At 42.1% G+C, this 22,963-nt stretch overlaps 1 protein-coding gene across 1 annotated transcript; it reads left to right on the top strand.

The window, feature by feature from the left end:
• On the top strand, positions 1-22,861 carry HUWE1 (HECT, UBA and WWE domain containing E3 ubiquitin protein ligase 1). Its single transcript, XM_011499323.1, has 36 exons — positions 1-46; positions 138-356; positions 699-938; positions 1,016-1,078; positions 1,357-1,554; positions 1,786-2,057; positions 2,161-2,437; positions 2,635-3,282; positions 3,684-4,466; positions 4,744-5,187; positions 5,502-6,064; positions 6,160-6,397; positions 6,606-6,980; positions 7,175-8,071; positions 8,556-10,438; positions 11,513-11,654; positions 12,243-12,769; positions 13,476-13,744; positions 13,915-14,067; positions 14,153-14,299; positions 14,472-14,648; positions 14,728-14,914; positions 15,126-15,672; positions 15,791-15,971; positions 16,078-16,450; positions 16,689-16,865; positions 17,005-17,635; positions 17,725-17,900; positions 18,003-18,335; positions 18,889-19,430; positions 19,638-19,913; positions 20,169-20,545; positions 20,620-20,753; positions 20,962-21,127; positions 21,249-21,439; positions 21,552-22,861. The coding sequence occupies exons 1-36, from the start codon at positions 2-4 to the stop codon at positions 21,652-21,654; spliced, it is 12,954 nt and encodes a 4,317-aa protein (XP_011497625.1). The 5' UTR covers position 1; the 3' UTR covers positions 21,655-22,861.
• Positions 22,862-22,963: the final 102 nt, after the last annotated feature.

Genomic DNA, 22,963 nt, shown 5'->3' with positions numbered 1-22,963 from the left:
AATGAAGATCGACAGGAGCAGACTGAAAAAGTACACTTCGGAAGTGGTTAGTACGACAAGCAGTAGCTTGATATTATAATTGCTTAGTAGAATGTCGGAGCCAAAAATCTTCATCGATCAAAAATCTCTTATTTTAGCCGACGGAGTGCCAAGCTCTGATAAGCAAGCTGCGCTCCTGTTCGCACGCCGAATTATTGGAGGAGCTGAAACAGATAGACGCCTGGACTTTTGGCAAATGTGAATTGTTTCATTGGATCGATGTTTTGGATCTCAATGACAGTATTTTGGAGGAGGCAGCGGCCAAGAGTCCGGATAATTCCTGGGAATTGGCCTGCGATCTTCCACAAAACAGAGAGGTACGTTCACTGTTTATCTTAACACTTAACGATTACGATGCACCAACATATGCCAAGCTACGGTAAAATTAAAATCATCGTTACAAAATTTTTGGCTTCTTACATTTGTTTGTTCGAGCAATATATTGCCAATTTCTATAAATTCTATTAAAAAAAGTCTATTGTAATATTAGCAATACGTAGATAAAACTTATGGCTTATTGAGAACTTATTGGGAATTGCCGATAAGAATATATAGGCCTACTTCCATATACTTACTTGATAAGCGTTTGGCAAATATTGATGGGAGGAGTAATAACACTAGTATAAACAATTTATTTAATATTATTATATTTTCCTTAGGCAAAAGAATTATTACTTTGGGTTCTTCATTTTACTACTCTACTTATAGAACATTCTTTCTCACGACACTTGTATAATAGTATGGAACACCTTGTTACCTTGCTGTCTAGTTGCGACATGCACGTTGTTCTTGGTGTTTTGAATCTTCTGTATATGTTCAGTAAAAGAAGTAACTTCATTACGCGATTAAATAGTGACAAAAGACAAGCTTTACTTAGCCGATTAAATCATTTAGCAGAGGTAAGCATTAAAGTTTTATTCACAATCTAAAACTATTTTAATTTTATAGATACTAATCTATTTTGTATTTTACACAGAGTTGGGGTGGTAAGGAAAATGGTTTCGGTCTGGCTGATTGTTGTAAGGAACATCCGGAAAAGGTAAATGACTTTTCATATAATCTAAAACCAAATATATACATTTTCTAAAAACTTTATCAACTTACATCGTTCACTACTTTGGTTTCCAAAAAAATATTTAAATATTTTTGGCCACCATAACTTTTGATTCTATCGACTTGTTGTTACATTATCTGCTTTTTATCATATTGCTAATCAATGAATGAAACATTATTTAAATAAATAATAAGGGACATTTACAAATTACATTGAATAACTTTACAATATATTTTCTCACTATATTCTTCTCTTCTTTACAGCCTTTTCCAGCTAGTGCGACAACATTACATTTCGAATTTTACGCTGAAAATTCACCTTGCAGTAGTAGTGTAAAAAAGACTGTTCAGACGAATCTTGTAACATATATACACATTGAAAATGTAGATAAACTTGGAAAAACTCCTGCACAAATTATGAACGACTTACTGAAAATGTATAATGTACCTCAGGAACGCCAGGTATAGATTTCTTAATAATTTATACAAAACAGACATACAATTAATATTAAATTACTAAGGTCAACAACTTGTTTGTAGACAAATAAATCTGCCAAATTAATAACTTAGATATATTAGATATTATCATTTTAAATATTCACATTTACAAAGTGAAAGTCTTTAAAAAAAAAAAAGTATTTTGCATTTATTATTTCATTAAACACGAGGCGAACTTTAACCTTTCGATTTCAGATGGCTCTTCTAACGCATATTAGGTTAGCACACAGCTTTTCCGATTATAGACGTCGCTTACAGTGTGTTCAAGCTCGTCTGCAAGCACTTTCTATTCTTGTGTATAACAATGCGCTTCAAGAGAACGCGCACAGTCTACTTCATGCTGGACTTCTCGAAGAGCTAGTAGAACTACTTGAACTTCCACACACCCACTTGGTTGAAATTCGAGCGGCAGCTCTGCGAACTTTAACGAGTATAATTCATCTAGACAGGAACCCACATCATCCCAAGTGAGTAGTTCATTCATTTCAATTATTACAATAATAATAGTCAGCTGAGGCCAACCGCAATTGGTACAACTCTTGTAATCATTCGTTATTCCATCCCCAACAGGAAATCTGGTTCCCGATTAAATATGATAATCGATGTGACGGGCGCGAGCTCGTATCACGGATTTCTCCCGGTGCTCGTGCGAACGTGCATAACAACATTGACATCGCCACAGCCAGATGGGCAACCTTTCCCTCTGCCACTCGCAACAGCACTTTTCAGTTTTCTTTATCACCTCGGTAGCTACGAAGCCGGCGGAGAGGCGCTCGTTAGTTGCGGAATGATGGAAAGTCTTCTAAAAGTTATTAATTGGCCTGGTAGAGAATTAGAGCACATCACCGTATGTATAATTTATTTATTGACATAAATAAACTCTTTTATACTTAATTTTACACTTGGTACTCACACCGGCGCTTCCGCTTTCATCCGCTTTATCAATTTAATTTTAGATTTTTTGTGAAATTTCGTATATGTGAAAGAGTTGATTTTGAGAAAAATCGTTTACGCTGATATTGACGTGATTATCCTTCATTTCAGTTTGTTACCAGAGCAGTGAGAGTTATAGACTTAATAACGAATATAGATATGCAAGGATTCCAAGCTCACAACGGTTTGGCTAGTTTTATCAAAAGACTCGACATGGAGGTGAACGTGTGTCGGAAAGAGCAGCCTTTCGAAATTGAGCCAGACAGCGATACGCTGGAGACGCCTCAGCCCGTCACGGAAGAATCCGCAGGTTCAAGCTCGAGTTCGTCCCGTCGCGCTAACGAGACGTTTGACGATCGCGAGGAAGCATTGAATCCCATGGAATTCTCCGAGGATGAGAATATGAGCTCGAAGGCCGAAAGCAGCAATAAACCAGTTCAACAACAGACATACTCCGCAGTAAAAAACGGAAAGACGTGCTTACCACAGCGAGCTGCGCTACTGAAATCTATGTTTAATTTCCTTAAGAAGGTTATTCAAGATCCCACTTTTTCAGACAGCATACGGCACATAATGGAAGGAACACTACCGTCTTCCCTAAAGCACATCATTAGCAATTCGGAATATTATGGCCCATCATTATTTTTGCTTGCTACCGACGTCGTTACAGTTTATGTATTTCAAGAGCCATCCTTACTCTCAACCTTACAAGATAATGGCCTAACCGGTGTCGTGTTGCATGCATTATTGAATAAAGATGTAAGTATCACGTTTTGCTTCTCCGATATTATCATAAAGGAATTTTATTGACTAATTTCCGATTGAAGTGTAATGTTAATTATGGCAAGAAAATAAAAGCGTTCCGTCTTTTAATTTACATTGGTTGTAACGATTATTAGCTTTTACTTTAACCAATAAAAATACAACCACCGAGTATTTAAGCGAATGAATAGGTCTCAATAGAAAAATGAATATGACTGATTTCGAGTCGCTATTAAATCGCCATAAAATACAGAAATAATAACCAAAAAAAAACATTATCAACAATTAGCTTTCGACTTAAAATTCTTGTGATATAATTAGTTTAAATATTGTAATGCGTTAATAGCAATCAATTATGATGTAATATCGATTAATTTCTCTTGTCTCTCGTCTCATAGGTGCCAGCAACGAGAGAAGTTCTCGGCTCATTGCCAAATGTGTTCAGTGCACTCTGTCTGAATCAGCGCGGCCTCGCTTCGTTTACCAAACGTCGTCCTTTCGAACGCATCTTCAAAGTCCTCCTGTCGCCAACATACTTGTCGGCGATGCGTCGTCGCCGTAGCGCCGATCCCCTCGGCGATACCGCCTCTAATCTCGGTAACGCGATGGACGAACTGATGCGCCACCAACCGAGCCTTAAGGCCGACGCCATGGCAGCGATTGTGAAGCTACTCCAGGAGCTCTGCGTTCTCGGTTGCGACTCGCGGTACGTCTGCTGGCGTGCGGCCAACAAGACCGAGAATTCGCCTTCGCACACAAACTCCACGAGCCGCCAGTCAAGCGGACAGTCGGTTGGCGTTGGCGTGGGAGATACCGGGGGCAGTGGCGGCGGTGGAGGTGGCAGCAGCAGCGACGACGAGGAAGAGGAGGACGAAGAGGAGGCGAGCACAAGTTCGCATCCCCAGCGAGAGGAACAACCCTCGCCCTCGCCCGTACAGCCCGGACCACCACCACAACCGAGAGAAAAAACACCCATCGCCCTGGTCGATTACATCCATAACGTCATGAAGTTTCTCGACGCGATTCTAAGCAATAACTCTACCGACGATCATTGCCGCGAGTTCGTGGCACAGAAAGGACTGGTGCCGCTACTCTCCATACTAGGACTTCCGAATTTGCCTGTGGATTATCCAGTGGCTCAAGCCGCGCAGGCCGTCGCTTCGGTCTGCAAAAGCATACTCGTAAGTTTTGCAACTATATTACATTTTTTGATTGTTGTAATTTTATATTTGGTTTTAATAGTCCGAACAATCGGATATTGTTAATTGAATGTTGATTTTACATTCGAGTCGATGAGGAAAATATTTGGGAGTAAAATGACACACATTGCTTAGCACTCCCCATTACGTTTATTGAATTTATTGAAACGTTAATTCGACTAAACTTGCTTTTAGATGAAACAATTAACTACTACATTCGTCGCGGTAGTTGCTCGTGCTAACCAAATTCCTGTTACAGAATCTCGCGCACGAGCCACTCGTCCTGAAGACTGGACTCACCCAACTCAACGAGGTACTAAATCTCCTGAAGCCGCTGCACAGCCACATGGAGTCACCGATCGGCTCGGTGCTGCTGCACGAGCTCGCCTCCGCTCCCAACCTCGAGACCGCGTTCACGAGCGATAAGGCGACGCCACTGCTGCACGCGATGAACGCTGCTCACGGCTACGTCGTCATGTTTGTTCACGTGTGCCGCACTGGCCAATCCGAGATACGCAATCTCTCTATGAATCACTGGGGTTCGGAACTCGGGCTCACCGTTATCAAGGGTCTCTCCGAACTGTACATGTCCCTCGTCTGGGAAAGTACTCTTCTCCTTGCTCTCTGTAGCGACGACAGTATCCCTGCTGGATGTGACTTTGGCAAAGAGGACATGGATAAACTCATGCCACCCGAATTGAGGGTAAATTTTATACTTATTAAGGCTTTTTTAATTAATTTAATTCAACTACGATCATTTTTATAATGGATTGTATCGAAATTCATGTGCCTTTACGATCTAAAATTACACTCATATTGAATAATTATAATTTTACAAAAGCAATATGAATTCGTGCATAAATAAAAAGAACTTGGACGTTGGACGATAAAGGTTCGACGAGCACATCGTCAATACAATATTGATGATTAATAGAGAGAGGTGCCGCTAGAATGCGTGGCCAATAATCTTCGATTAACAATTACGTAATGAGGTGATGAACGATATAAACTTTGCAGACCGAGGGTGAGAATTCGTCGTGGTCGACAGCGGCAGCGTCCGCGGATATGGGCAGCAATGGCATGACCACCGCCATGGAGGCCCTGAGCACGGATCCCCCACCCGTGTCCATGGAGGTCGATGAAAACAAGCCGAGCACGAGCACTGCAGCAACGAACAGTGGTACTGGTCGCGCGTCCCCGAGCACCCACCAGCTCAAGTACATCAAGCCCCTGCTGGGCGCATCGTCCCGGCTGGGTCGAGCCCTCGCCGAGCTCTTCGGCCTCCTCGTCAAACTATGCATGGGCTCGCCAACGAGACAGAGACGTAGCCAGCAATTACCGCTTATCCCCACGTTACCGTCGCAAGCCGCCCGGAGCGTTGCCACGGCCCTTAATTGCCTGCTTATGCGCGGTCTGTCGTATGACAAGCTGCCACCCTCGCCCATACCCAAATTCAAACTTACTTTCCTCATCTGCTCCGTTGGATTTACCTCGCCTATGCTTTTCGACGAGAAGAGGAATCCTTATCATCTAATGCTGCAGAAGTTCGTGAAACTTGGAGGACAGAATACATTTTTTGCGTGAGTCATTTGCTACCCGCGTTTCGCAATTCTTGATTTAAGATTAAAAATAAAAAATCTAAAAAGAAATTGATGACAATAATGTCTTATTGCAGAACGTTTCGATGGGCTCTTTCCGCAGGAGGTCAGTTTGACCTCTCGGAAGGTTTAGAACATCCGAATCTTCCAGATGGAACTGGCGAGTTCTTGGACGTTTGGCTAGTGTTATTAGAGAAAATGGTGAATCCCAAAGCCATATTAGACTCGCCTCATGTTGTTTCTTCCAAGTGCACGGGTCTTTACAAAGCTTACGAACCATTTGATCCTATCAAATATCTCATCGATATTCATAAGGTAATTTCAAGTGTCTTTAAATGATGCGTTTACAAATTTAGAACATTATTAACCGTCAAAATCTTCACTGGTATACGAATAACGATATATATATATATATATATATTATTACTCTGTTTAATATTGTAAAATAAGCGCTCGACGATAATAACAATAATAGCAGCAGCAACAACAATAACAACGACAATAATATGACAAAAATTTACAGAAAGCCTTCGAGGCTGTAATGCTGATGTGGGGCAAGAAACCTTTAAAGAATTACGGACCTCGTATGACCGAATCGATACTTTCAATCTTAAGACACATTTTACAAGGGGAGAAAATTATCAAAGAACGCACCGAGAAAGAAGAGACTAGCGAAGCCACAAACGCCACTAGCAGTGGAAATGGAAGTGCGGGCAGATCCGGTGCATCGACAGAACGTCGCGAGGAGCCTGAAGCAGATGTCAATCCAGAGCATTTGAGGCAACTCATGGACATGGGATTCAGTAGAGCGCATTGTATCGAGGCTCTGCTCCACACACTTACGGTCGAGCAAGCCACCGATTATCTTCTCACCAACCCCGCAACCTTACGTCGATCGGTAAGAACCTAATCGATCAAACCCAACTCTTAATACTACTTGTTCTTAATATCATATTAATCTCATCGTGAATTGTCTTTACCTTCATACTATTTTGTCAATCGACGATGGTCATCGTACGATGATCGATAAGAGACAGTGTTTGTTCAATAAAGACAGCAGTAGCAATGAATTTACGCACAATTTTCTTTCAGGACATATCATCGGGCGACGTAAATAGTCAGGGTCTTATAATGGATTTGGAAATGGGCGACGACGATCAGATGATGCAGGCCATCGCTATGTCATTGGACGATTCAGAGCCGCAAAAGGCAGCTGGCACCAGTGCCGAGGAACCGGTGCGCGAAACCAGTAAAACTATCGACGATTTCACTCACAATGCACTCGAGCAATGTCTCAACCTATTGGACTTAATGCCCGACACCGTCTACCGGATTTGCGACCTCCTCGTTACTATAACAAAACGCAACGGCAATGAGTGGCGTGACAACATGCTGAAGCAGCTAATAAACGAAATCGGTGATATCGTGCACTACCTGATAATGGTTGCAAAGATGCAAGATACCGCGGCGGGTAGATACCTCGCACTGTGCGACGAGGCGAATAAGGTGGCCGGGCGTATCTATCTCTACACGCTCTTTTTCGAGAGTACGTTCCAGGAGATGCGTGTACCGTGCGCCCAGATCGTTGAGCAATACGGCATCCTCGACATGCTCGTGAGCCTCCTGGTGGCAAGCGAGGGCCCCCTCACCGGTAGCAAGAACAAAGCGGTTACCACTCCCGCAAAGGACACCAACGGCAAGGAAACACCTGTAGCCACCCAGCCAACCCAAACGCCCAAGTGGCTCGCACCCCTATTGCTCTTGATCGACCGACTCGAGAAAGTCGCTGTGCTGACACAGCGCAAGCAACTCATGCATAAAGTCACCACCCGCACGTGGAAATGGTTCGACCTCAGCACCGGTAAGTGGACGCCCTACTCGTCGGTCAACAATCGCATTATCAACGACGCGTACTGGGCCGGCGAACCGACTGTACGCATAAACTGCAGCAGGCGGAAATATCTCATCACATTCTCGTGCATGACTCAGGTTAGTATTCGACCATTTATTATTTTATCCAGTGAGTGTAACAAAGCAGAAGTCTAGAAACTCGTTTACTTTTTTTTCTTCTTCTTTTTTTTTTTCATTTTTGAACTGACCAGCTCGCCGTTGCTCATTACGAAGTGAAATGTAAAAATTGAAAATTTTTCTTCGTTTTTCTTTCATTTTACGTCTAACAAATATAACTTTTATAATAAATATATAATCAAATTAAGGTGTATATTTCGTTTAAGAAATTATATTCATACATAGCCTTTATCGATAATTGAAATAGCACTAAATGTGCCGGGTAAAGGAATTTTTGCCAAGTTTCAATCTTTTACGGAATAATACTTTAGTCTCGAAATAATTTTATGAAAACGGTAGTTCGTAAATGGAATTAACGAATGGAAGTTATATTGAAAAAAAAAACCAATCAAATTAAAATGGAAAAGTATGGGCAGGATAAAATAAAGCCAATTATTTCGCCTAGATGAACGAAGACAGCGATAATCGTAGGCCAATCAGCATGAGCTTCAAAACATCGAGCGCAGTCAGTGCCAGCGAGGAGACGCCAAACAACAGCAATAATACAACAGCGATAACCGCCTCGGACAGCAATATGGATACCGAGGAAAGTAATGCTACCGCTGGCGGTGGCGAGGATAAGAGAAATGCCGTGATACAAGGACTCGACCCAAGCATAACACCGAGTATCGTTCGCGCATGCGTCAAGCTTATGGCAATACCAGTGGATCGCGATGCCCTTCACGCTCTAATGAAGGTCTGCCTTCGCCTGACCCGCGACTACAGAAACGCCGAAGTGTTCGCCCGCGAAGGCGGCGTGAAACTGCTCCTGGACATGACTCAGGCGAGTAGCTTCATCGGCTGCATTACTCTGAGCACTCTCCTCGTCAGGCACACTCTCGAGGAGCCCCTTACCCTCGGCCTAGCTATGGAAAAAGTCGTGCGCTCGCGCACTCAGACCAACATTCCACCCGTCTACAAGGAAATTCTATTTATGACGCTACTGATAAGCAGTGCTGTATGCCGTAATCCGGATGTCTATAAGCGGGTCTGCGAGAACATACTCAGGGTGGACACTAGCGTGCTCAAGCGCGATGAAGGCGACAATCGATTGGTCGTGAAAGCCCTACCGCCGAATTTTTCAGCCTCATTGCCAATGGTCGAGGATGTCTCGATGAATGTCATCCACGAGCTTCTTAATGCTCTCGTCAAACCAGTCCCCCTTTTACCGGAAGACTCTTCGTCCACGACACCGCCCGCCAGTAGCCCGGAAAAGAAGAATAACACCAGCGGTACAGCCACCACTAATGCAATTTCATCCACTTGCACGACTTCCTCCTCGTCCTCTCGACGAGAGCTGCTGAGAAACAGTAGCGCCGCGACCGCCAACGATCCTATCGATGACGACGATCTCATGTCGCAGATGATACCCCTGAAAATGTACACCGACGTGGGTAACAACGGCAAGGTCGAGCCCGAGGAGGCTAAGAAACCCCTCCTACCCAAGTCCGCGATACTGAAAATGCTCGCCGAGTCGGTGCGTTCGTACAGTGCGATTGCCAACCTCATCACCGAATACACTTACCGTGCAGGTCAGAGCGAGATGATCCAGGAGGATACGACAGCCCTCGCGTTCCTCCTCGACAAACTGCTGCCAATAGTTCCAGAGAATTCGAGCGACCGCCAGTGCAGCAACATGGCGCGCATGCTCATAGCGGCGATCGCCTCCTGCAATCACTCTCCCGATGCTCAGAGCACTTTGGTGACCGAGGTCAAAGCCGCCTTATCGCGGACTCTGGCCTTGACGGAGAGCTCGGAGAAGCACGCCCAGCTCCAACTGCTCATCGGTCTGATCTCAACGATGATCGACAGCTGCCCCCCGACGTCGCACACGCCGCTGCGCGCCTCCCTCAAGATGAACCACCAATACAGCAACGTCAATTATATCGTCAGAATAATGCTGAAGAAGGGCATCATTACGGACCTGGCCAAGATTCCGCACAGCCTTGACTTGTCGAGCCCGAACATGGCCGGCACGATCAACGCCGCCCTCAAGCCGCTCGAGACCCTCTCGCGAATCATCAATCAACCCATGCCTGGCACCGTGAATAATAAGTTCCCTAAGCCGAAGAACAGGAGCGTCCAGGAGGAGCCCATCGGCGAGCAAACGGGTACGACCACCTCCGAGGCGACCAACGCCGTTGGCGAGGAGGCCAACGAGGACACCGAGAACACCGAACACGACATATCTGTGAACGCTGAGAGCCTTGAACCCACATCGGAGAGCCATCAGCAAGAGGAGAACGAGGAGGCCGCCCTGGAAGACATTATGGACCAGTTGCTGGAAAGGTAAAGATTCACAACGCTCAAAATTTCCTGAGATCCGTCCATCATACCATTCCTCTTGTTACATGCATTATTCGTACATGCCGCGTATTATCTTGGAGTTAAATTTTTATTTTTTATTCTTCCAAGTCGCTAATAAACTGATTTCTTTCTCACTCTTGCTGCACAGTGCGCATAAAGTTTTGTCAGATTTATTACGTAACGATTACAATTATCATAACTATGCGGTAATCGTATATTGAGACAAAATCGTTTGCAGTAAAAAAATTGCATGCATCTGTCAGGCGAAGATTTTTTTTTTTTTTTTTTTTTTTAATTTTACCCGAGTTTACGTGTTGTGAATAATATTTTTATATTTATTTATCTTTTAACAAATGCGATGAATGATGAAAACCCATAATTATCAAAATTATTTGAAATTAGTTTTCCGAATCCAAAGAAGTTCTGATTTAATGACATTCGTCAAAATTTATAAATAAAGTAATTACAATTATATAATTATTATATTGTATTATCAAATATTTTATTTTAAGCAACAGTTATCAGCAATCTGACATGTATGCTCGAGCATTTGCTAATTTCCTAATCGCCCAATTATCTTTCAATTTTCGGTCAATTAATGCAATAACTTAAACGTGAACTTTAAAGCACAACGTAAACCAACATTTTGTCAGCTCTGGGAATAATTATAATTCTGTCGAATAAATTTTCACAAAATATTACAATCGACGAATGAAACATTGCTTGTGCTTTTCTCGTTTTATTATTATATTTATTGTTATTATTATTATTATTATTATTATTATTATTGTTGTTATTGTTATTGTTATTATTATATAAATATTAAAAGCTCATGCTCCATTGGCGAAACATTGATCGGAATAATAATAAAACAATTAAATTGTTTCCACTCGTTATCCAAGCCCCCCGCCCCCGAAAATCATTTACTCCTAAGCATCTAAATTCTTACGCATAAATATAAGATATAAATGTAAAGAAGTTAAAGAAAATATTGATTTGCATGAAGCGCTAAAATTGTTGTCAGTTTGTTGTTATACGGTGTCTATAATCAAGTAGTGTACTGTTTTCCAGAGATGGATCGGCCGTGGCGGAAGAGCCAACTTCTCGTCCACATCGGCCGATGGATATTGAAGACGAGAGCCTCGCGATGCGCGACGGCGAAGGCGACTTCGATCCGGCCCGAGACACCACAGTAAGAGTAAATTATCACCTTTACATTATACAGCTTCACAATAATAACAATAGCAACGCCAATAAAATTCTCACACTTTGTGTGTTTCAATTTGAAAAATTTCCCGCCACACTCTACCATATAGTTTTATTATATCACATATTTTGGTAAAACCATTAGTCGTCATTTCTTGTATTTAAATATAATTTCTCAGTGTTATCGTGAAGTTTCTTTCCATTTAAAACGATTACATTGACGTCCAAGCCCTGGTACTTTTAAAGAGGAAAAACCGTTCATATCATTTTATCAAACTTTTTTACCTTTTCAATGGCATCGTAATGCCATGAGCGATGCATTCAATTACATATGAACGTTAGGAACTTAATGGAATTGAAGCCTTGAAAAATAAATGAAAGGTTCGCTTAGACACGCTTAGGCTTAGACGAAATGGGAATATTTAATATCATACGCGAGAAGAATTATGCACTATTGCCATAGTATTATTCTTCTTCTTTACACTTTAAAAATTAATTGATTTAACGAAAATGCATTGCTTAAGCGCAACTTAGCCTGATCCAATCTTATCAATTGATCCAATGATATCTCGCTTTTTAGGAGGATCTAATGAGCTCGGACTCGGACTCCGACAGTAATCCGTCGGATGACAACGAGGACGACGTGCAAGACGATGAAGACGAAGAAGAGGAGGAAGAAGACGATGGTGAAGAGAACGAGGAGGAGGAAGAGGAGGAGGATGAGTCGAACTACGAAGAGGAGAGACTGCAGTTCTACGAGGACGTGAACGAGGGTGTGTTTCGTATGCTGCCGACGAGTGACCACGACGGAAGCAATGTCGTCATGATACAGCATAGCTTCGACAATCAGGATATAAACGCCACGGCACCGACCTCCGGCAGACAGAGCTTGCCCTGGAACACCAATTTCCCCTTTTCTCTCGACCTGTTCGGCGAGCCGCCCTCAGTCTCGGATAGCAACGGCATAAACTCCCATCCGCAGTTTGTCGCCGAGGTCGTTAGACTCGACACTGCCAACAATCGTGCCCAGAGGCTACTGAGGCAGCGCAGATACCAGCTGCAATTGGCCAATCCACGCCACGCTAATCCACCTGTTATCTTGCAAAGGTGAGCCTCGCTCGTTTAAGGACCGCTCTCGAACACCTATTGATTATACTTGAAGTATGATTTTGAATTCGGACTTCAAGTGTAAAATACTCGTATAAGAAGATGTTCGGTCGTGAAAATACGCTATTCTGATATGTGCTTTGGCCGTTATGACATTTGCGAAAGTAATTGGGATCTTGTTGAAACTTATCGACACTTTTATAATTATTCACCTGATGGTCGCCATTGAATTAAAAAATAGTGTTTGCGATCAAAGTGTCAGAAAGTATTGTCTTCAATATACTCGAGGCAAATTTCATTAATTAAGACGAACATACTAGGATGCGGATATTATTATGCTCTTTTTTTTTTTTTTTTTTTTTTTTGTTATACTTCGAAAAATTTTATTACCCTTTGTTACCATATGATAATGTTAAAAATTCTTTAGAATTTTACTACATTTTTATCATTGAACAATGAGTTTAAAAAAAATCATGTACGCACACAGAGCAACCCCCCCCCCATATATATATATATATCTATATGCGCGTACGTGTAAGTAGAAAATTCAGAGGATAAAATGTTTTAATGGTATTGTGTTTGAATAGTATTAGTTTGTTTAAAATATTTTTTCATATTGCAAGGAGTCGAATTTAAATTAAGTCAGTAGATTAGCTTATTTTCTACCTTCATAAAGTAATGATCGATGATTCCTTCCACCTTGTAGATTACTAAGACCTGTAGCACAAACACTTCCATTGGCTGCAAGTCAAATTTTGGGTACTTCGTTTCGGGATACTCGCGTCGTAGTCATGGACAATGGACTTGGAATCATGACTAATCAAGATGACGAGCAAATTGACTTTGTCGATCAGTCGGGGTATTTATTCGGACCGAGTCTTGTAGCAACGTTAAATAATATTCCGACTGCCCTTCATTGGTGGATCGAAGAGAGTAGGCTACTCGATGGATATTCACAGCCAGACTGCTGCGTTGGTTAGTAACAAATGCTCTATTCCATATATTCAAAGGATTTACACATATACAAGCAAAATAAATCTATTTAATGATGTATAATTAATTCTTTGGACTTTTTAATCAGTGAGAAAACAACTTTTATATTTTACGAGTTTATCTATAAAACTAACTCAATTTCATTTCCATAGGTGTTGTATATAAGCTAATTCCTGTTTTGGAAAAGCATAGGAATGCTGAATTAGCCGAAAGAAAAGAAAAGCATAAAAAACAACAAGCAGCGGAGAAAGAGGCGGATAAAAATAAAGAGGCTAAAAGCAGTACCAGTGCCAATGTTGCCGAAAGTACGTTTGTTTCTAATCATATATTTCCTATTTTCTCAGTAAAGTAGACATGCAAAAAAATAATTACAAATTCCGTCTCAAACAGATGAAGTCTCGAGCACTCCTCTTACGGAAGAGCAGAGAGCAATAGCGTCAACCTCCGAAAGGGATGATCCTAGACAATTAATAGCTGCTGTCGAGGCTGTCGTCGAGGCTGTACGTCAAGAATTGAATACAGATGAAGAAATCATAGGTACACTATACATTTTTTTCTTCTTTTTTTTTTTTTTTTTATTATCTAGTTTATTTATTGCAGTTTTACGGAGCTTTTTCTTTTTAATATTTCATAAATAATAATTCATTGAAAAGGTGGTTTCAGATCACTAATTCAGATTACTATTACAATTTATTCAATTGTATTTTAGGAGAAATGGAAGTTACCGTACAAGATGAGGAAGAACGGCCGCCTCCGACACAGGAAGCACAAGTTACCGAAGGCCGAGAATGCCATACGGCAACAATTAATACAGCTACGGAAATTACTGAAAATCTTGTTGATTCGGTACATAGTACATCGACCACCGATGTTTCCAGAATACAACGTAAGTATAAACATAATAATGCTCGCGACAATTTGGCCCCAAACCATTCGATTGAGCCTGCATCTAATTATTTTATTAGGACAACAATCCGATAGGCCAAGCGAAGGCTCATTAACGGCAGAGAATTCTGAAGTTTGGGCGCCCACGGAACTTGTAGATTTTAGCCAAAATTCTAATAATGACTTATCTAGAGAAAATACTGTGCCAATCGATTGGATAAGGAGGTTATTAACCGACGACAATGTCGAGTCAAACAGCGAGAGAAAGTAAGTCTGAAAGACCAATCTCCTACAAATATTAAACGTACTTCCAAATTAATGCTAAATACTATGTCACAAATAAGGAATTTTAATATTGTCGAATACTTATACCTCCTTTAAAGCTCTAAATATACGGTGTTTCATTTTGTTCGCTTTCAAATTTTTAATCTTATTAATTATAATGTTTTTTTTTTATTTGAAATTCGATTCGTTTCAGTGCTAATGTCTCGAACGAGAATGCAAGTGCCTCTGCACCAGACGCCACTAGTACACCCCAGTCCGAGCAGCAACAGCAACAACAACAAATTGGCGCTCAGCCAGCACCTCAAGAAGAGAGCATTCAGGTGCAGTCGTCGAACGATGTGGGGCCAGGTGCCGAACAGGGCCAAGCGTCTGGACCCCAGCAGCTAGCTCCGCAGGAGATTGGACCGGAGGCTACCCAGTCGCAGGAGCAACTACTCGACGGTGTGGATCCGTCCTTCCTCGCGGCACTCCCCGAGGAGGTGCGCGACGAGGTAATAGCCGAGCAGCTGCGTCTCCAACGTATACGACAACGAGCTCAAACGAGCGTCGTCGAGGAGCTCGCCGGCCCCGTCGAAGTAAATCCGGAGTTCTTGGCCGCGCTGCCACCAGCTATTCAAGAGGAGGTACTGGCACAACAGCGACTTGAGCAGCAAAGACACGCCGCGGCCTCTGCTAATCCCGAGGATCCCGTCGACGCGGCTGCTTTCTTCCAGAATCTACAGCCGTCGCTTCGCCAAGCGGTAGGCATTCGTACTTTGGGTTTATATTTTCAAATTAGTGCTTGCAGTTAACGTTACCCTGCAAGATGGAGCCAATTTCCAACAACTCCGTACATTACTGGTTGCGTTACTCTTACAGATTCTCACGGATATGGAAGAATCGCAAATTTCGGTACTTCCGCCTGACTTGGTGCAGGAAGCGCAGAACTTAAGAAGAGAATGGGAAGCACGTAACAGACACATGATGCAAGAACGATTTCTCAATCACGTCAGTCAAAGCAATGCCACGCTATCGAGTATTTTAAGAAATTCGGGCAGAGGTCTGTATTTATCATTTACTTCGCTTATCGCATCTATTGTGACCCCCCCCCCCCCGTTATTTGTAACAATAAGTAATCGACATTTTTTGTGGGTTTATCGATTAAGGACGAGGATCAGCAGCACGCTATGCAATTCATTCGATGCCGCAGCGAGCCCAATGGGACTCGTGGAACAACAGAGGCGACACGAACCTGGCCTATCAAGGAGCCGCTGGTCTAAGACTGCGCGGCAGACAATTGCTCGATCACGAATCAATGGCTTGTTTGTTAGTTTTGCTGTTCATCGATGAGCCTAAAATCAATACTCTAAGACTTCATAGAGTGATCAGAAATTTGTGCTATCACGGCAGTACTAGAGAGTGGGTCGTCAAGGCTTTATTAAATATCATGGAGAGAAGTAATGACGAGAACAAGGATGCCTTTGTCGATTTCGGCGGCAAATTCAGAAGAAAAGGAGCTCATTCGAATACGGATTATTGGTACGGTACTCGCGTTATATATATATATGAATTTAATTATATATCGTCCTCATAATAGCGACGGCTACGTTACTCAAATACGTATACATTATAGATAGACTACCAACAAGACGTATTAAAAAAACTTTATTTAATTAACTAATTATTTTGATATATAAATGTAAATTTCCTTTAGCCATAATGGACTTAATAGCATTACGTAACGCGTGATTTTATCATGTATTTTTATGGATTTTAGTTCGCCAAAGGCCGTGGACACTCGAAATAATTCACAATCTTGGTTAAATATCAGTATTGATGCCGCATTAGGCTGCAGAGCCAATGTTTTTCATATATTGAGGCATGGAGGCAAAAAATACGAACGACAAGGTCACAATATTATTATTCATCCGCAAGCTGCACCCACTGTATGCAGGTAAATAAACAATCGATGTGTGCTTTTAATATTTGAATTTAAGAGAAGCTGAAGGTGAAGCAAAAAAATTTAATAATATCGATTATAATGCGAGGGACAAGTTTTTTTGCAATTAAAATTTTAATGCGTTCGATTACAGGCACACGTTAGAACTATTCATATCCTTAGCCAAGAGTTTTCCTGGATACTTTGTCCCGGTAAAATCAAAGGAGGCCGACGATAAGGAAAAAGAAAGGGAAAAGGATAAAGATTTGAGCATTAATAAGGAAGAGACAGGCGCCAAACCAAAGACTGCGACGAAGCCTGGCAAGAGCGATGCCCCCGACTTCTGGGACATGTTACTGCGCCTCGATTCTTGCGCCTCGAAAAAGGGAAAATCCGTGGCGCGCACGCACTCAAATACGAATTTGGGTGGCGAGCCCGAACAGTCCGTTATATCGTTCGAGGCCTCGTCCTTCGGGCAGCTAATTTCGATGCTGAACTGGTCGGTGATAAAGCGCAGCAGTCAACTGACGGACAAACTGTTGCGACTGCTGTCGCTCATATCTATAGGCCTTACGGAGGTGCATCCGAATCGCCGCCAAGAGGGCGCGGCCAAGACCAAAAAGGCGACGGAGGTGAGCAAAGACTGGAGCATCGCTGCACCCGAGAGCCACATTAAACTGGCAGTTCAAGTATTGACGAGCAAGAGCTGCTCGGAGGAGGGCTTGGAAGATGCAACGGCTCTGCTCCTCAATCTCTCACATTGTCCTGATCCAACGCGACAACTGGTAAAGTGTTTTTTTTTTTTTTTTTTTATACCATCGTTCTCGCGTTTGGTAGGTAAAGCACATTGATAATTAACGGATTATCCTTATAGATATTGAAATTACTCTTGGAAGGCGCTATGGAACTAGCGAGCATGGTCTGCGAGCACATCAACGAACTAATGATGGAATTAAAGGTATTGAATAGGGAAATTAATAGGAGAAACTCTCTGGAAGAGCAACCATCGACAAGTGCTGGCGGATCAAATAGGGGCTTTCTCGTCGATCGGTACGTTACATTTAATCCCCCGACCTACTTTCACTCCACAACAATGAAATAATAAATAATGCCACTGTCACCGGCTATATCTATGACAATAATTCCTTTCAGATTCACAAATGATAGTGTCGTCATCACAGCACCAACGAAACTGAAAGCTGGAAGCGACCTCCAGTTGCCGTCAATGGGCGCGCTCGTTAGTAAGACCTCTAGTCAAGCCTTCTTTCTCCGTATTCTCAAAGTGATCGTGCAGATTCGAGAAGCCGTGCGCCACGCGAACAACAAAAAGAACGCGGAGAGCGCCGCCGCAGCGGCCGCAAATGTGCCTCTACCAACAGAGACGGCGATGGAAACGGCTCCGGCTAACAGCGCTATATCCGAGATTGTGAACAACGAGAACGCAGCCGATACCGAGACAATTGCGATGGATACGACCCAGCCAATCGTCCCAAGTAAGTACAATTGTCGAGTATCCGATATTACGGAGCCTCGTCTACCCTCGATCATCCATTCATCCATTTATTTAATATTCGATCGACAGGGATTTGCACTTAAACTTTAAAATAAATTTGTAATATAATAATAGCACTGCTTACGGTAACCACCAAGCCAACTATTAATCCTTTTTTCAACATTTTGCATAATCGACATTTGATTTTGATGGCTACGCCACTGGTGACTCCGAATGTTAAATAACGCGGTCACGGAGGGGAGGTTTTTGGCAACTAATTACCAAGATTACCAATATTAAAGTATCTCTCTTACAAGGTCCCATAGTAATTCCGGCGGCACACGTGATCATCCCACCGCCACCGCCGATCGCAATCGCCGTGGCAGCATCAACAGCAGCAGTAGCATCGGCATCGGCATCGGCATCTGCCTCGGCATCTGCCTCGGCATCGGTATCGGCATCGGCATCGGCATCGGCATCGGTATCGGCATCGGCATCGGCATCGGCATCGGCATCGGCATCGGCATCGACACCGGCACCATCGGCAACGCCCGCCCCGAAGCCATCAAATTCCCGTAGCGAGGACGAAGGCAGTGGTGGCAAGTTGACACTCCCACTTCTCAGCGAGAGCCTCGTTCTTGATAGCCTATGGGAGACACTGAGCGCGTGCCTCCTCGAACTCGAGCACACGCCCGACCACCACGCTGTTCTCGTGCTCCAACCCGCGGTCGAGGCCTTCTTCCTCGTTCACTCGTCATCGAGCACATCGCGCGAGCGCAACAACGAGAACGGCACCGAGAACCTCGACGTCGTCGCCGACATCGCCCCCGTCTCACCTATCTACTCGGACAACGAAGGCGCTGCGCAATCCGACGCCGCCGCAGTCACAGCTGCAGCTATGGCTGTGCTTGCAGCCGCCGCCGCTAATTCCGCCGGAAATCCACCCGCCGTGACTACGGCGGCTAATGTCAGCGCAACCCCAGCTCCAATCGTCAACCCCGTTGTCCCTCCTCACACCTGGGACGCCAGTGCCACAGCGGTACAAAAGGTCTTGCCGCCAGATCAATTAAAGTTCCTGAAATTTGCCGGTAAGTGCAACAACTAGTCCCCTTCGCCTCCTATCCTTCTTTTCTTGCGCTACGTCACCTATTATAAGATCGCAATAATTAATTGATGATGATTTGTATTAATTTTCTTGATAATGAAGTTTTTTCTTTCTGTCTTTTTAACGGTGCATGGCACGTTAATACACCGGCATGCGCTAATCCGACGATCTATATTCCATTCAATTTTAGAAACCCACCGGACCGTTTTAAATCAAATTCTGCGGCAAACAACGACTCATCTGGCGGACGGTCCATTTTCCGTATTGGTCGATCACACGAGAGTCCTTGATTTCGATGTGAAACGAAGGTACTTTAGAACGGAGCTGGAGAGAATGGACGAAGGCATTCGTAAGGAAGAATTGGCGGTTCACGTACGCCGTAGCCACGTGTTCGAGGACTCGTTCCGAGAAATTCACCGAAGAAACGCCGACGAATGGAAGAACCGCTTTTACATTGTGTTTGAAGGTCAGTGACGGACGAATGATCGAATGGTAATAGAGAAATGTGGCGTGGCACGTGAGATTTTGGCTCTTAAATTATCGGGAGGGATATTAATTGAGTGGACGACATTTGAATAATAAGATTAATAAGATGATAATAATTATTAATAATTAATAATAAGATGTAATCCTGTACAATTGCGTATAACTACATATAAATTGATTTACATCCGTCTTAATCTATTAAATGTCATTTATAATTGTAATGTTTCTGATGCAGGCGAAGAAGGTCAGGATGCCGGTGGTTTGTTAAGAGAATGGTACGTAATTATTTCGAGGGAAATATTCAATCCAATGTATGCGCTGTTCACGGTCAGCCCTGGTGATCGCGTTACATACATGATCAACTCCTCGTCGCATTGTAATCCGAATCACTTGTGCTATTATAAGTTCGTTGGCAGAGTTATCGCCAAAGCTATTTACGATAATAAGCTGCTCGAGTGTTACTTCACGCGCAGCTTCTACAAGCACATACTGGGTATTCTTGTAAAGCATACGGATATGGAAAGCGAGGATTATAGTTTCTACAAGGGCCTTGTTTACTTGACCGAGCACAACATCTCCGATTTAGGATACGAACTAACATTTTCCGCCGAGGTACGTACCGATCATTCAATACCAAATTGGCGACTATTTAACTGTTATTTATTTCCGTTGAACGTAATTTGTAGGTTAATGAATTCGGCGTTAATGACGTCCGAGATTTAATACCAAATGGACGTAACATCGTTGTAACCGAAGAAACGAAACTTGAATACATTCGATTAGTTTGTCAAATGAAAATGACTGGAGCCATTCGTAAACAGTAAGTGTAACTCGCGTAACTCCCGTAACTTGTATGCATTGCTACAATCCCTTCATCACTCATGCCCCCCTCCTCCCTCCTCCCTCCTCCCTCCTCATCCCGCCCCCTCCCCCTCCTCATCCCAATGACATACGTAAATTAATTAATACTTTCGTATAAGCATCGATTTGAGAATCTCGAATCTAATTACCAATATCGTTCGTTATAGACTCAATGCATTCTTGGAAGGCTTTTACGATATTATTCCTAAGCGGCTGATTTCAATCTTTAACGAACAAGAACTTGAATTGTTAATTAGTGGCTTACCAAATGTTGATATCGAGGACTTGAAAGCAAATACGGAATATCATAAGTACAGTCCAACGTCATTGCAGGTACAAAAACAAAAACAAAAACAAAAAAAACAATTATCATAAATTTTGATACGAGCGCTACTTACTGGTAACGCACGGTAATATTGGTAATTACTTTAAATAATCATTTTCCTGACAACAGATTCAATGGTTCTGGCGCGCGTTGCGAGGCTTCGATCAGGCGGATAGGGCCAAATTCTTACAGTTTGTTACGGGAACGTCCAAAGTACCCCTCCAAGGCTTTGGTGCCTTAGAGGGTATGAACGGCGTTCAAAAGTTCCAAATTCACCGAGATGATCGATCCACGGACCGATTGCCCTCCGCGCACACCTGGTACGATGCACTTACTTTGTAATGTAGAAAATATAATATAATCCACAAGACGGACACCTTACCAAGTAGATATATATATATATATATATATACATAATATTGTTTCTTCTAGCTTCAATCAATTGGATTTGCCGGTTTATGAGACTTATGATAAGCTGCGCAGTAATCTGTTGAAGGCCATTCACGAGTGCAGCGAAGGATTTGGATTTGCGTAAATTTTTGCTAAAGAAAAAAAAAGAATGAAAAAAAAGAACATAATCTTACGTCGCAAATTGTTTTCTGTAATGTGTTGCCTCTGCCTATTCGATGAAGTAAATTATATATCTGCGTGATGTAATGAATATGAACTGTGCTTGATCCTCGGTCGAATTCTTAAAAATAATGGAATCAACGTACGTGCATACATTATAACACGCATGTGTATATACATATACTACAATGTACATATATATGTATATATACATATGTATACATATATACGACTATGGTGTAATTATTGAAGATAACATTGGAAAGAAAAAACACTACTCAATTTAGAGTTTATTTTGTTGAAAAGCTCTTTCGTGGAAAGAGAAAGAATGTGTGTGAGAAAAGAAACAGAAAGAGAGGAACTTAACGATAATTCCCGGCAAAATGGAACAGGAGAACTAAACTGTAAGGCTAATCACAATATTAAGATTCTACGATAAGGTTTCTATTTAAAGGGGATAAATAAATAGGCGTCCTAAATATCATAAGGAATCCAAAACGATCAAGATTGTAATATACAACACTAGAGAGAGAGAGAGAGAGAGAGAGAGAGAGAGAGAGAGAGAGCATTATTGGTGATATATTGCAACAGCAGACATTTGATAGTTTGCATATAGTTACAGTGTGTGAATGAGAGCAGCGTGACAGGAGTTTCCTTAAAAGTTTTACACGTCAATGAGAGATGTGAGAGAGAAAAAAATCTTAACGAGTAATTACAAGAGTGAGCGAGAGACAAAGATAATTTTTGTGAAAATGGAAAGCCTAATTTACTGAGAAAAAAAAAGGAATAATAAGTCAAGGAGATTGCAATGTAAAATCTAAATAATCCATTTCATCGCTTTCTTATGAGAGTTATGAATGATTGTACACTATTAGTATTAATAATTCTAATTTTTATTAATTAATATTAATAGATATAGTAATTCTTAATTGATATCATTTTAATATTAATAATTCGAAATGTGATGTTAAAAGAAGTGTAATTTTTCCCTTGAAATTTAAGCAAATAAAGTTTACAGTTGAACCGATATACAGCTACGATCCAATCCAAGCAGAGCGTCAATGATACCTCACGAAGGAGTAATCACGTTGTAATTACATAAGGCTCCTTTCGACATTGTTAGGGAATTATTGCTTAGGAATCGCTCAAATAAATTGAATGTTGTATTTTTTTTTTTAAAAAAAAAAAAAAAAAAAAAAAAAAACAAACATTCTTTTATTGGACAAATAAGTTCATTCAAACCACACCTCTTTCAATTTTATTTTGACATTTTT

The sequence above is a fragment of the Ceratosolen solmsi genome, unplaced genomic scaffold (genome assembly GCF_000503995.2).
Source record: "Ceratosolen solmsi marchali unplaced genomic scaffold, CerSol_1.0 scaffold2, whole genome shotgun sequence".
Taxonomy (NCBI): Eukaryota; Metazoa; Arthropoda; class Insecta; order Hymenoptera; family Agaonidae; genus Ceratosolen; species Ceratosolen solmsi.
This window is presented reverse-complemented; position numbering and strand designations above follow the sequence as displayed.

Coding starts and splice junctions, on each gene's coding strand:
- HUWE1 (XM_011499323.1), top strand. CDS start 2: ATGAAGATCGACAGGAGCAGACTGAAAAAGTACACTTCGGAAGTG. Junction 12,770..13,475: donor CCACCTGTTATCTTGCAAAG/GTGAGCCTCGCT, acceptor TCCACCTTGTAG/ATTACTAAGACCTGTAGCAC. Junction 14,649..14,727: donor CGATGTTTCCAGAATACAAC/GTAAGTATAAAC, acceptor TTATTTTATTAG/GACAACAATCCGATAGGCCA.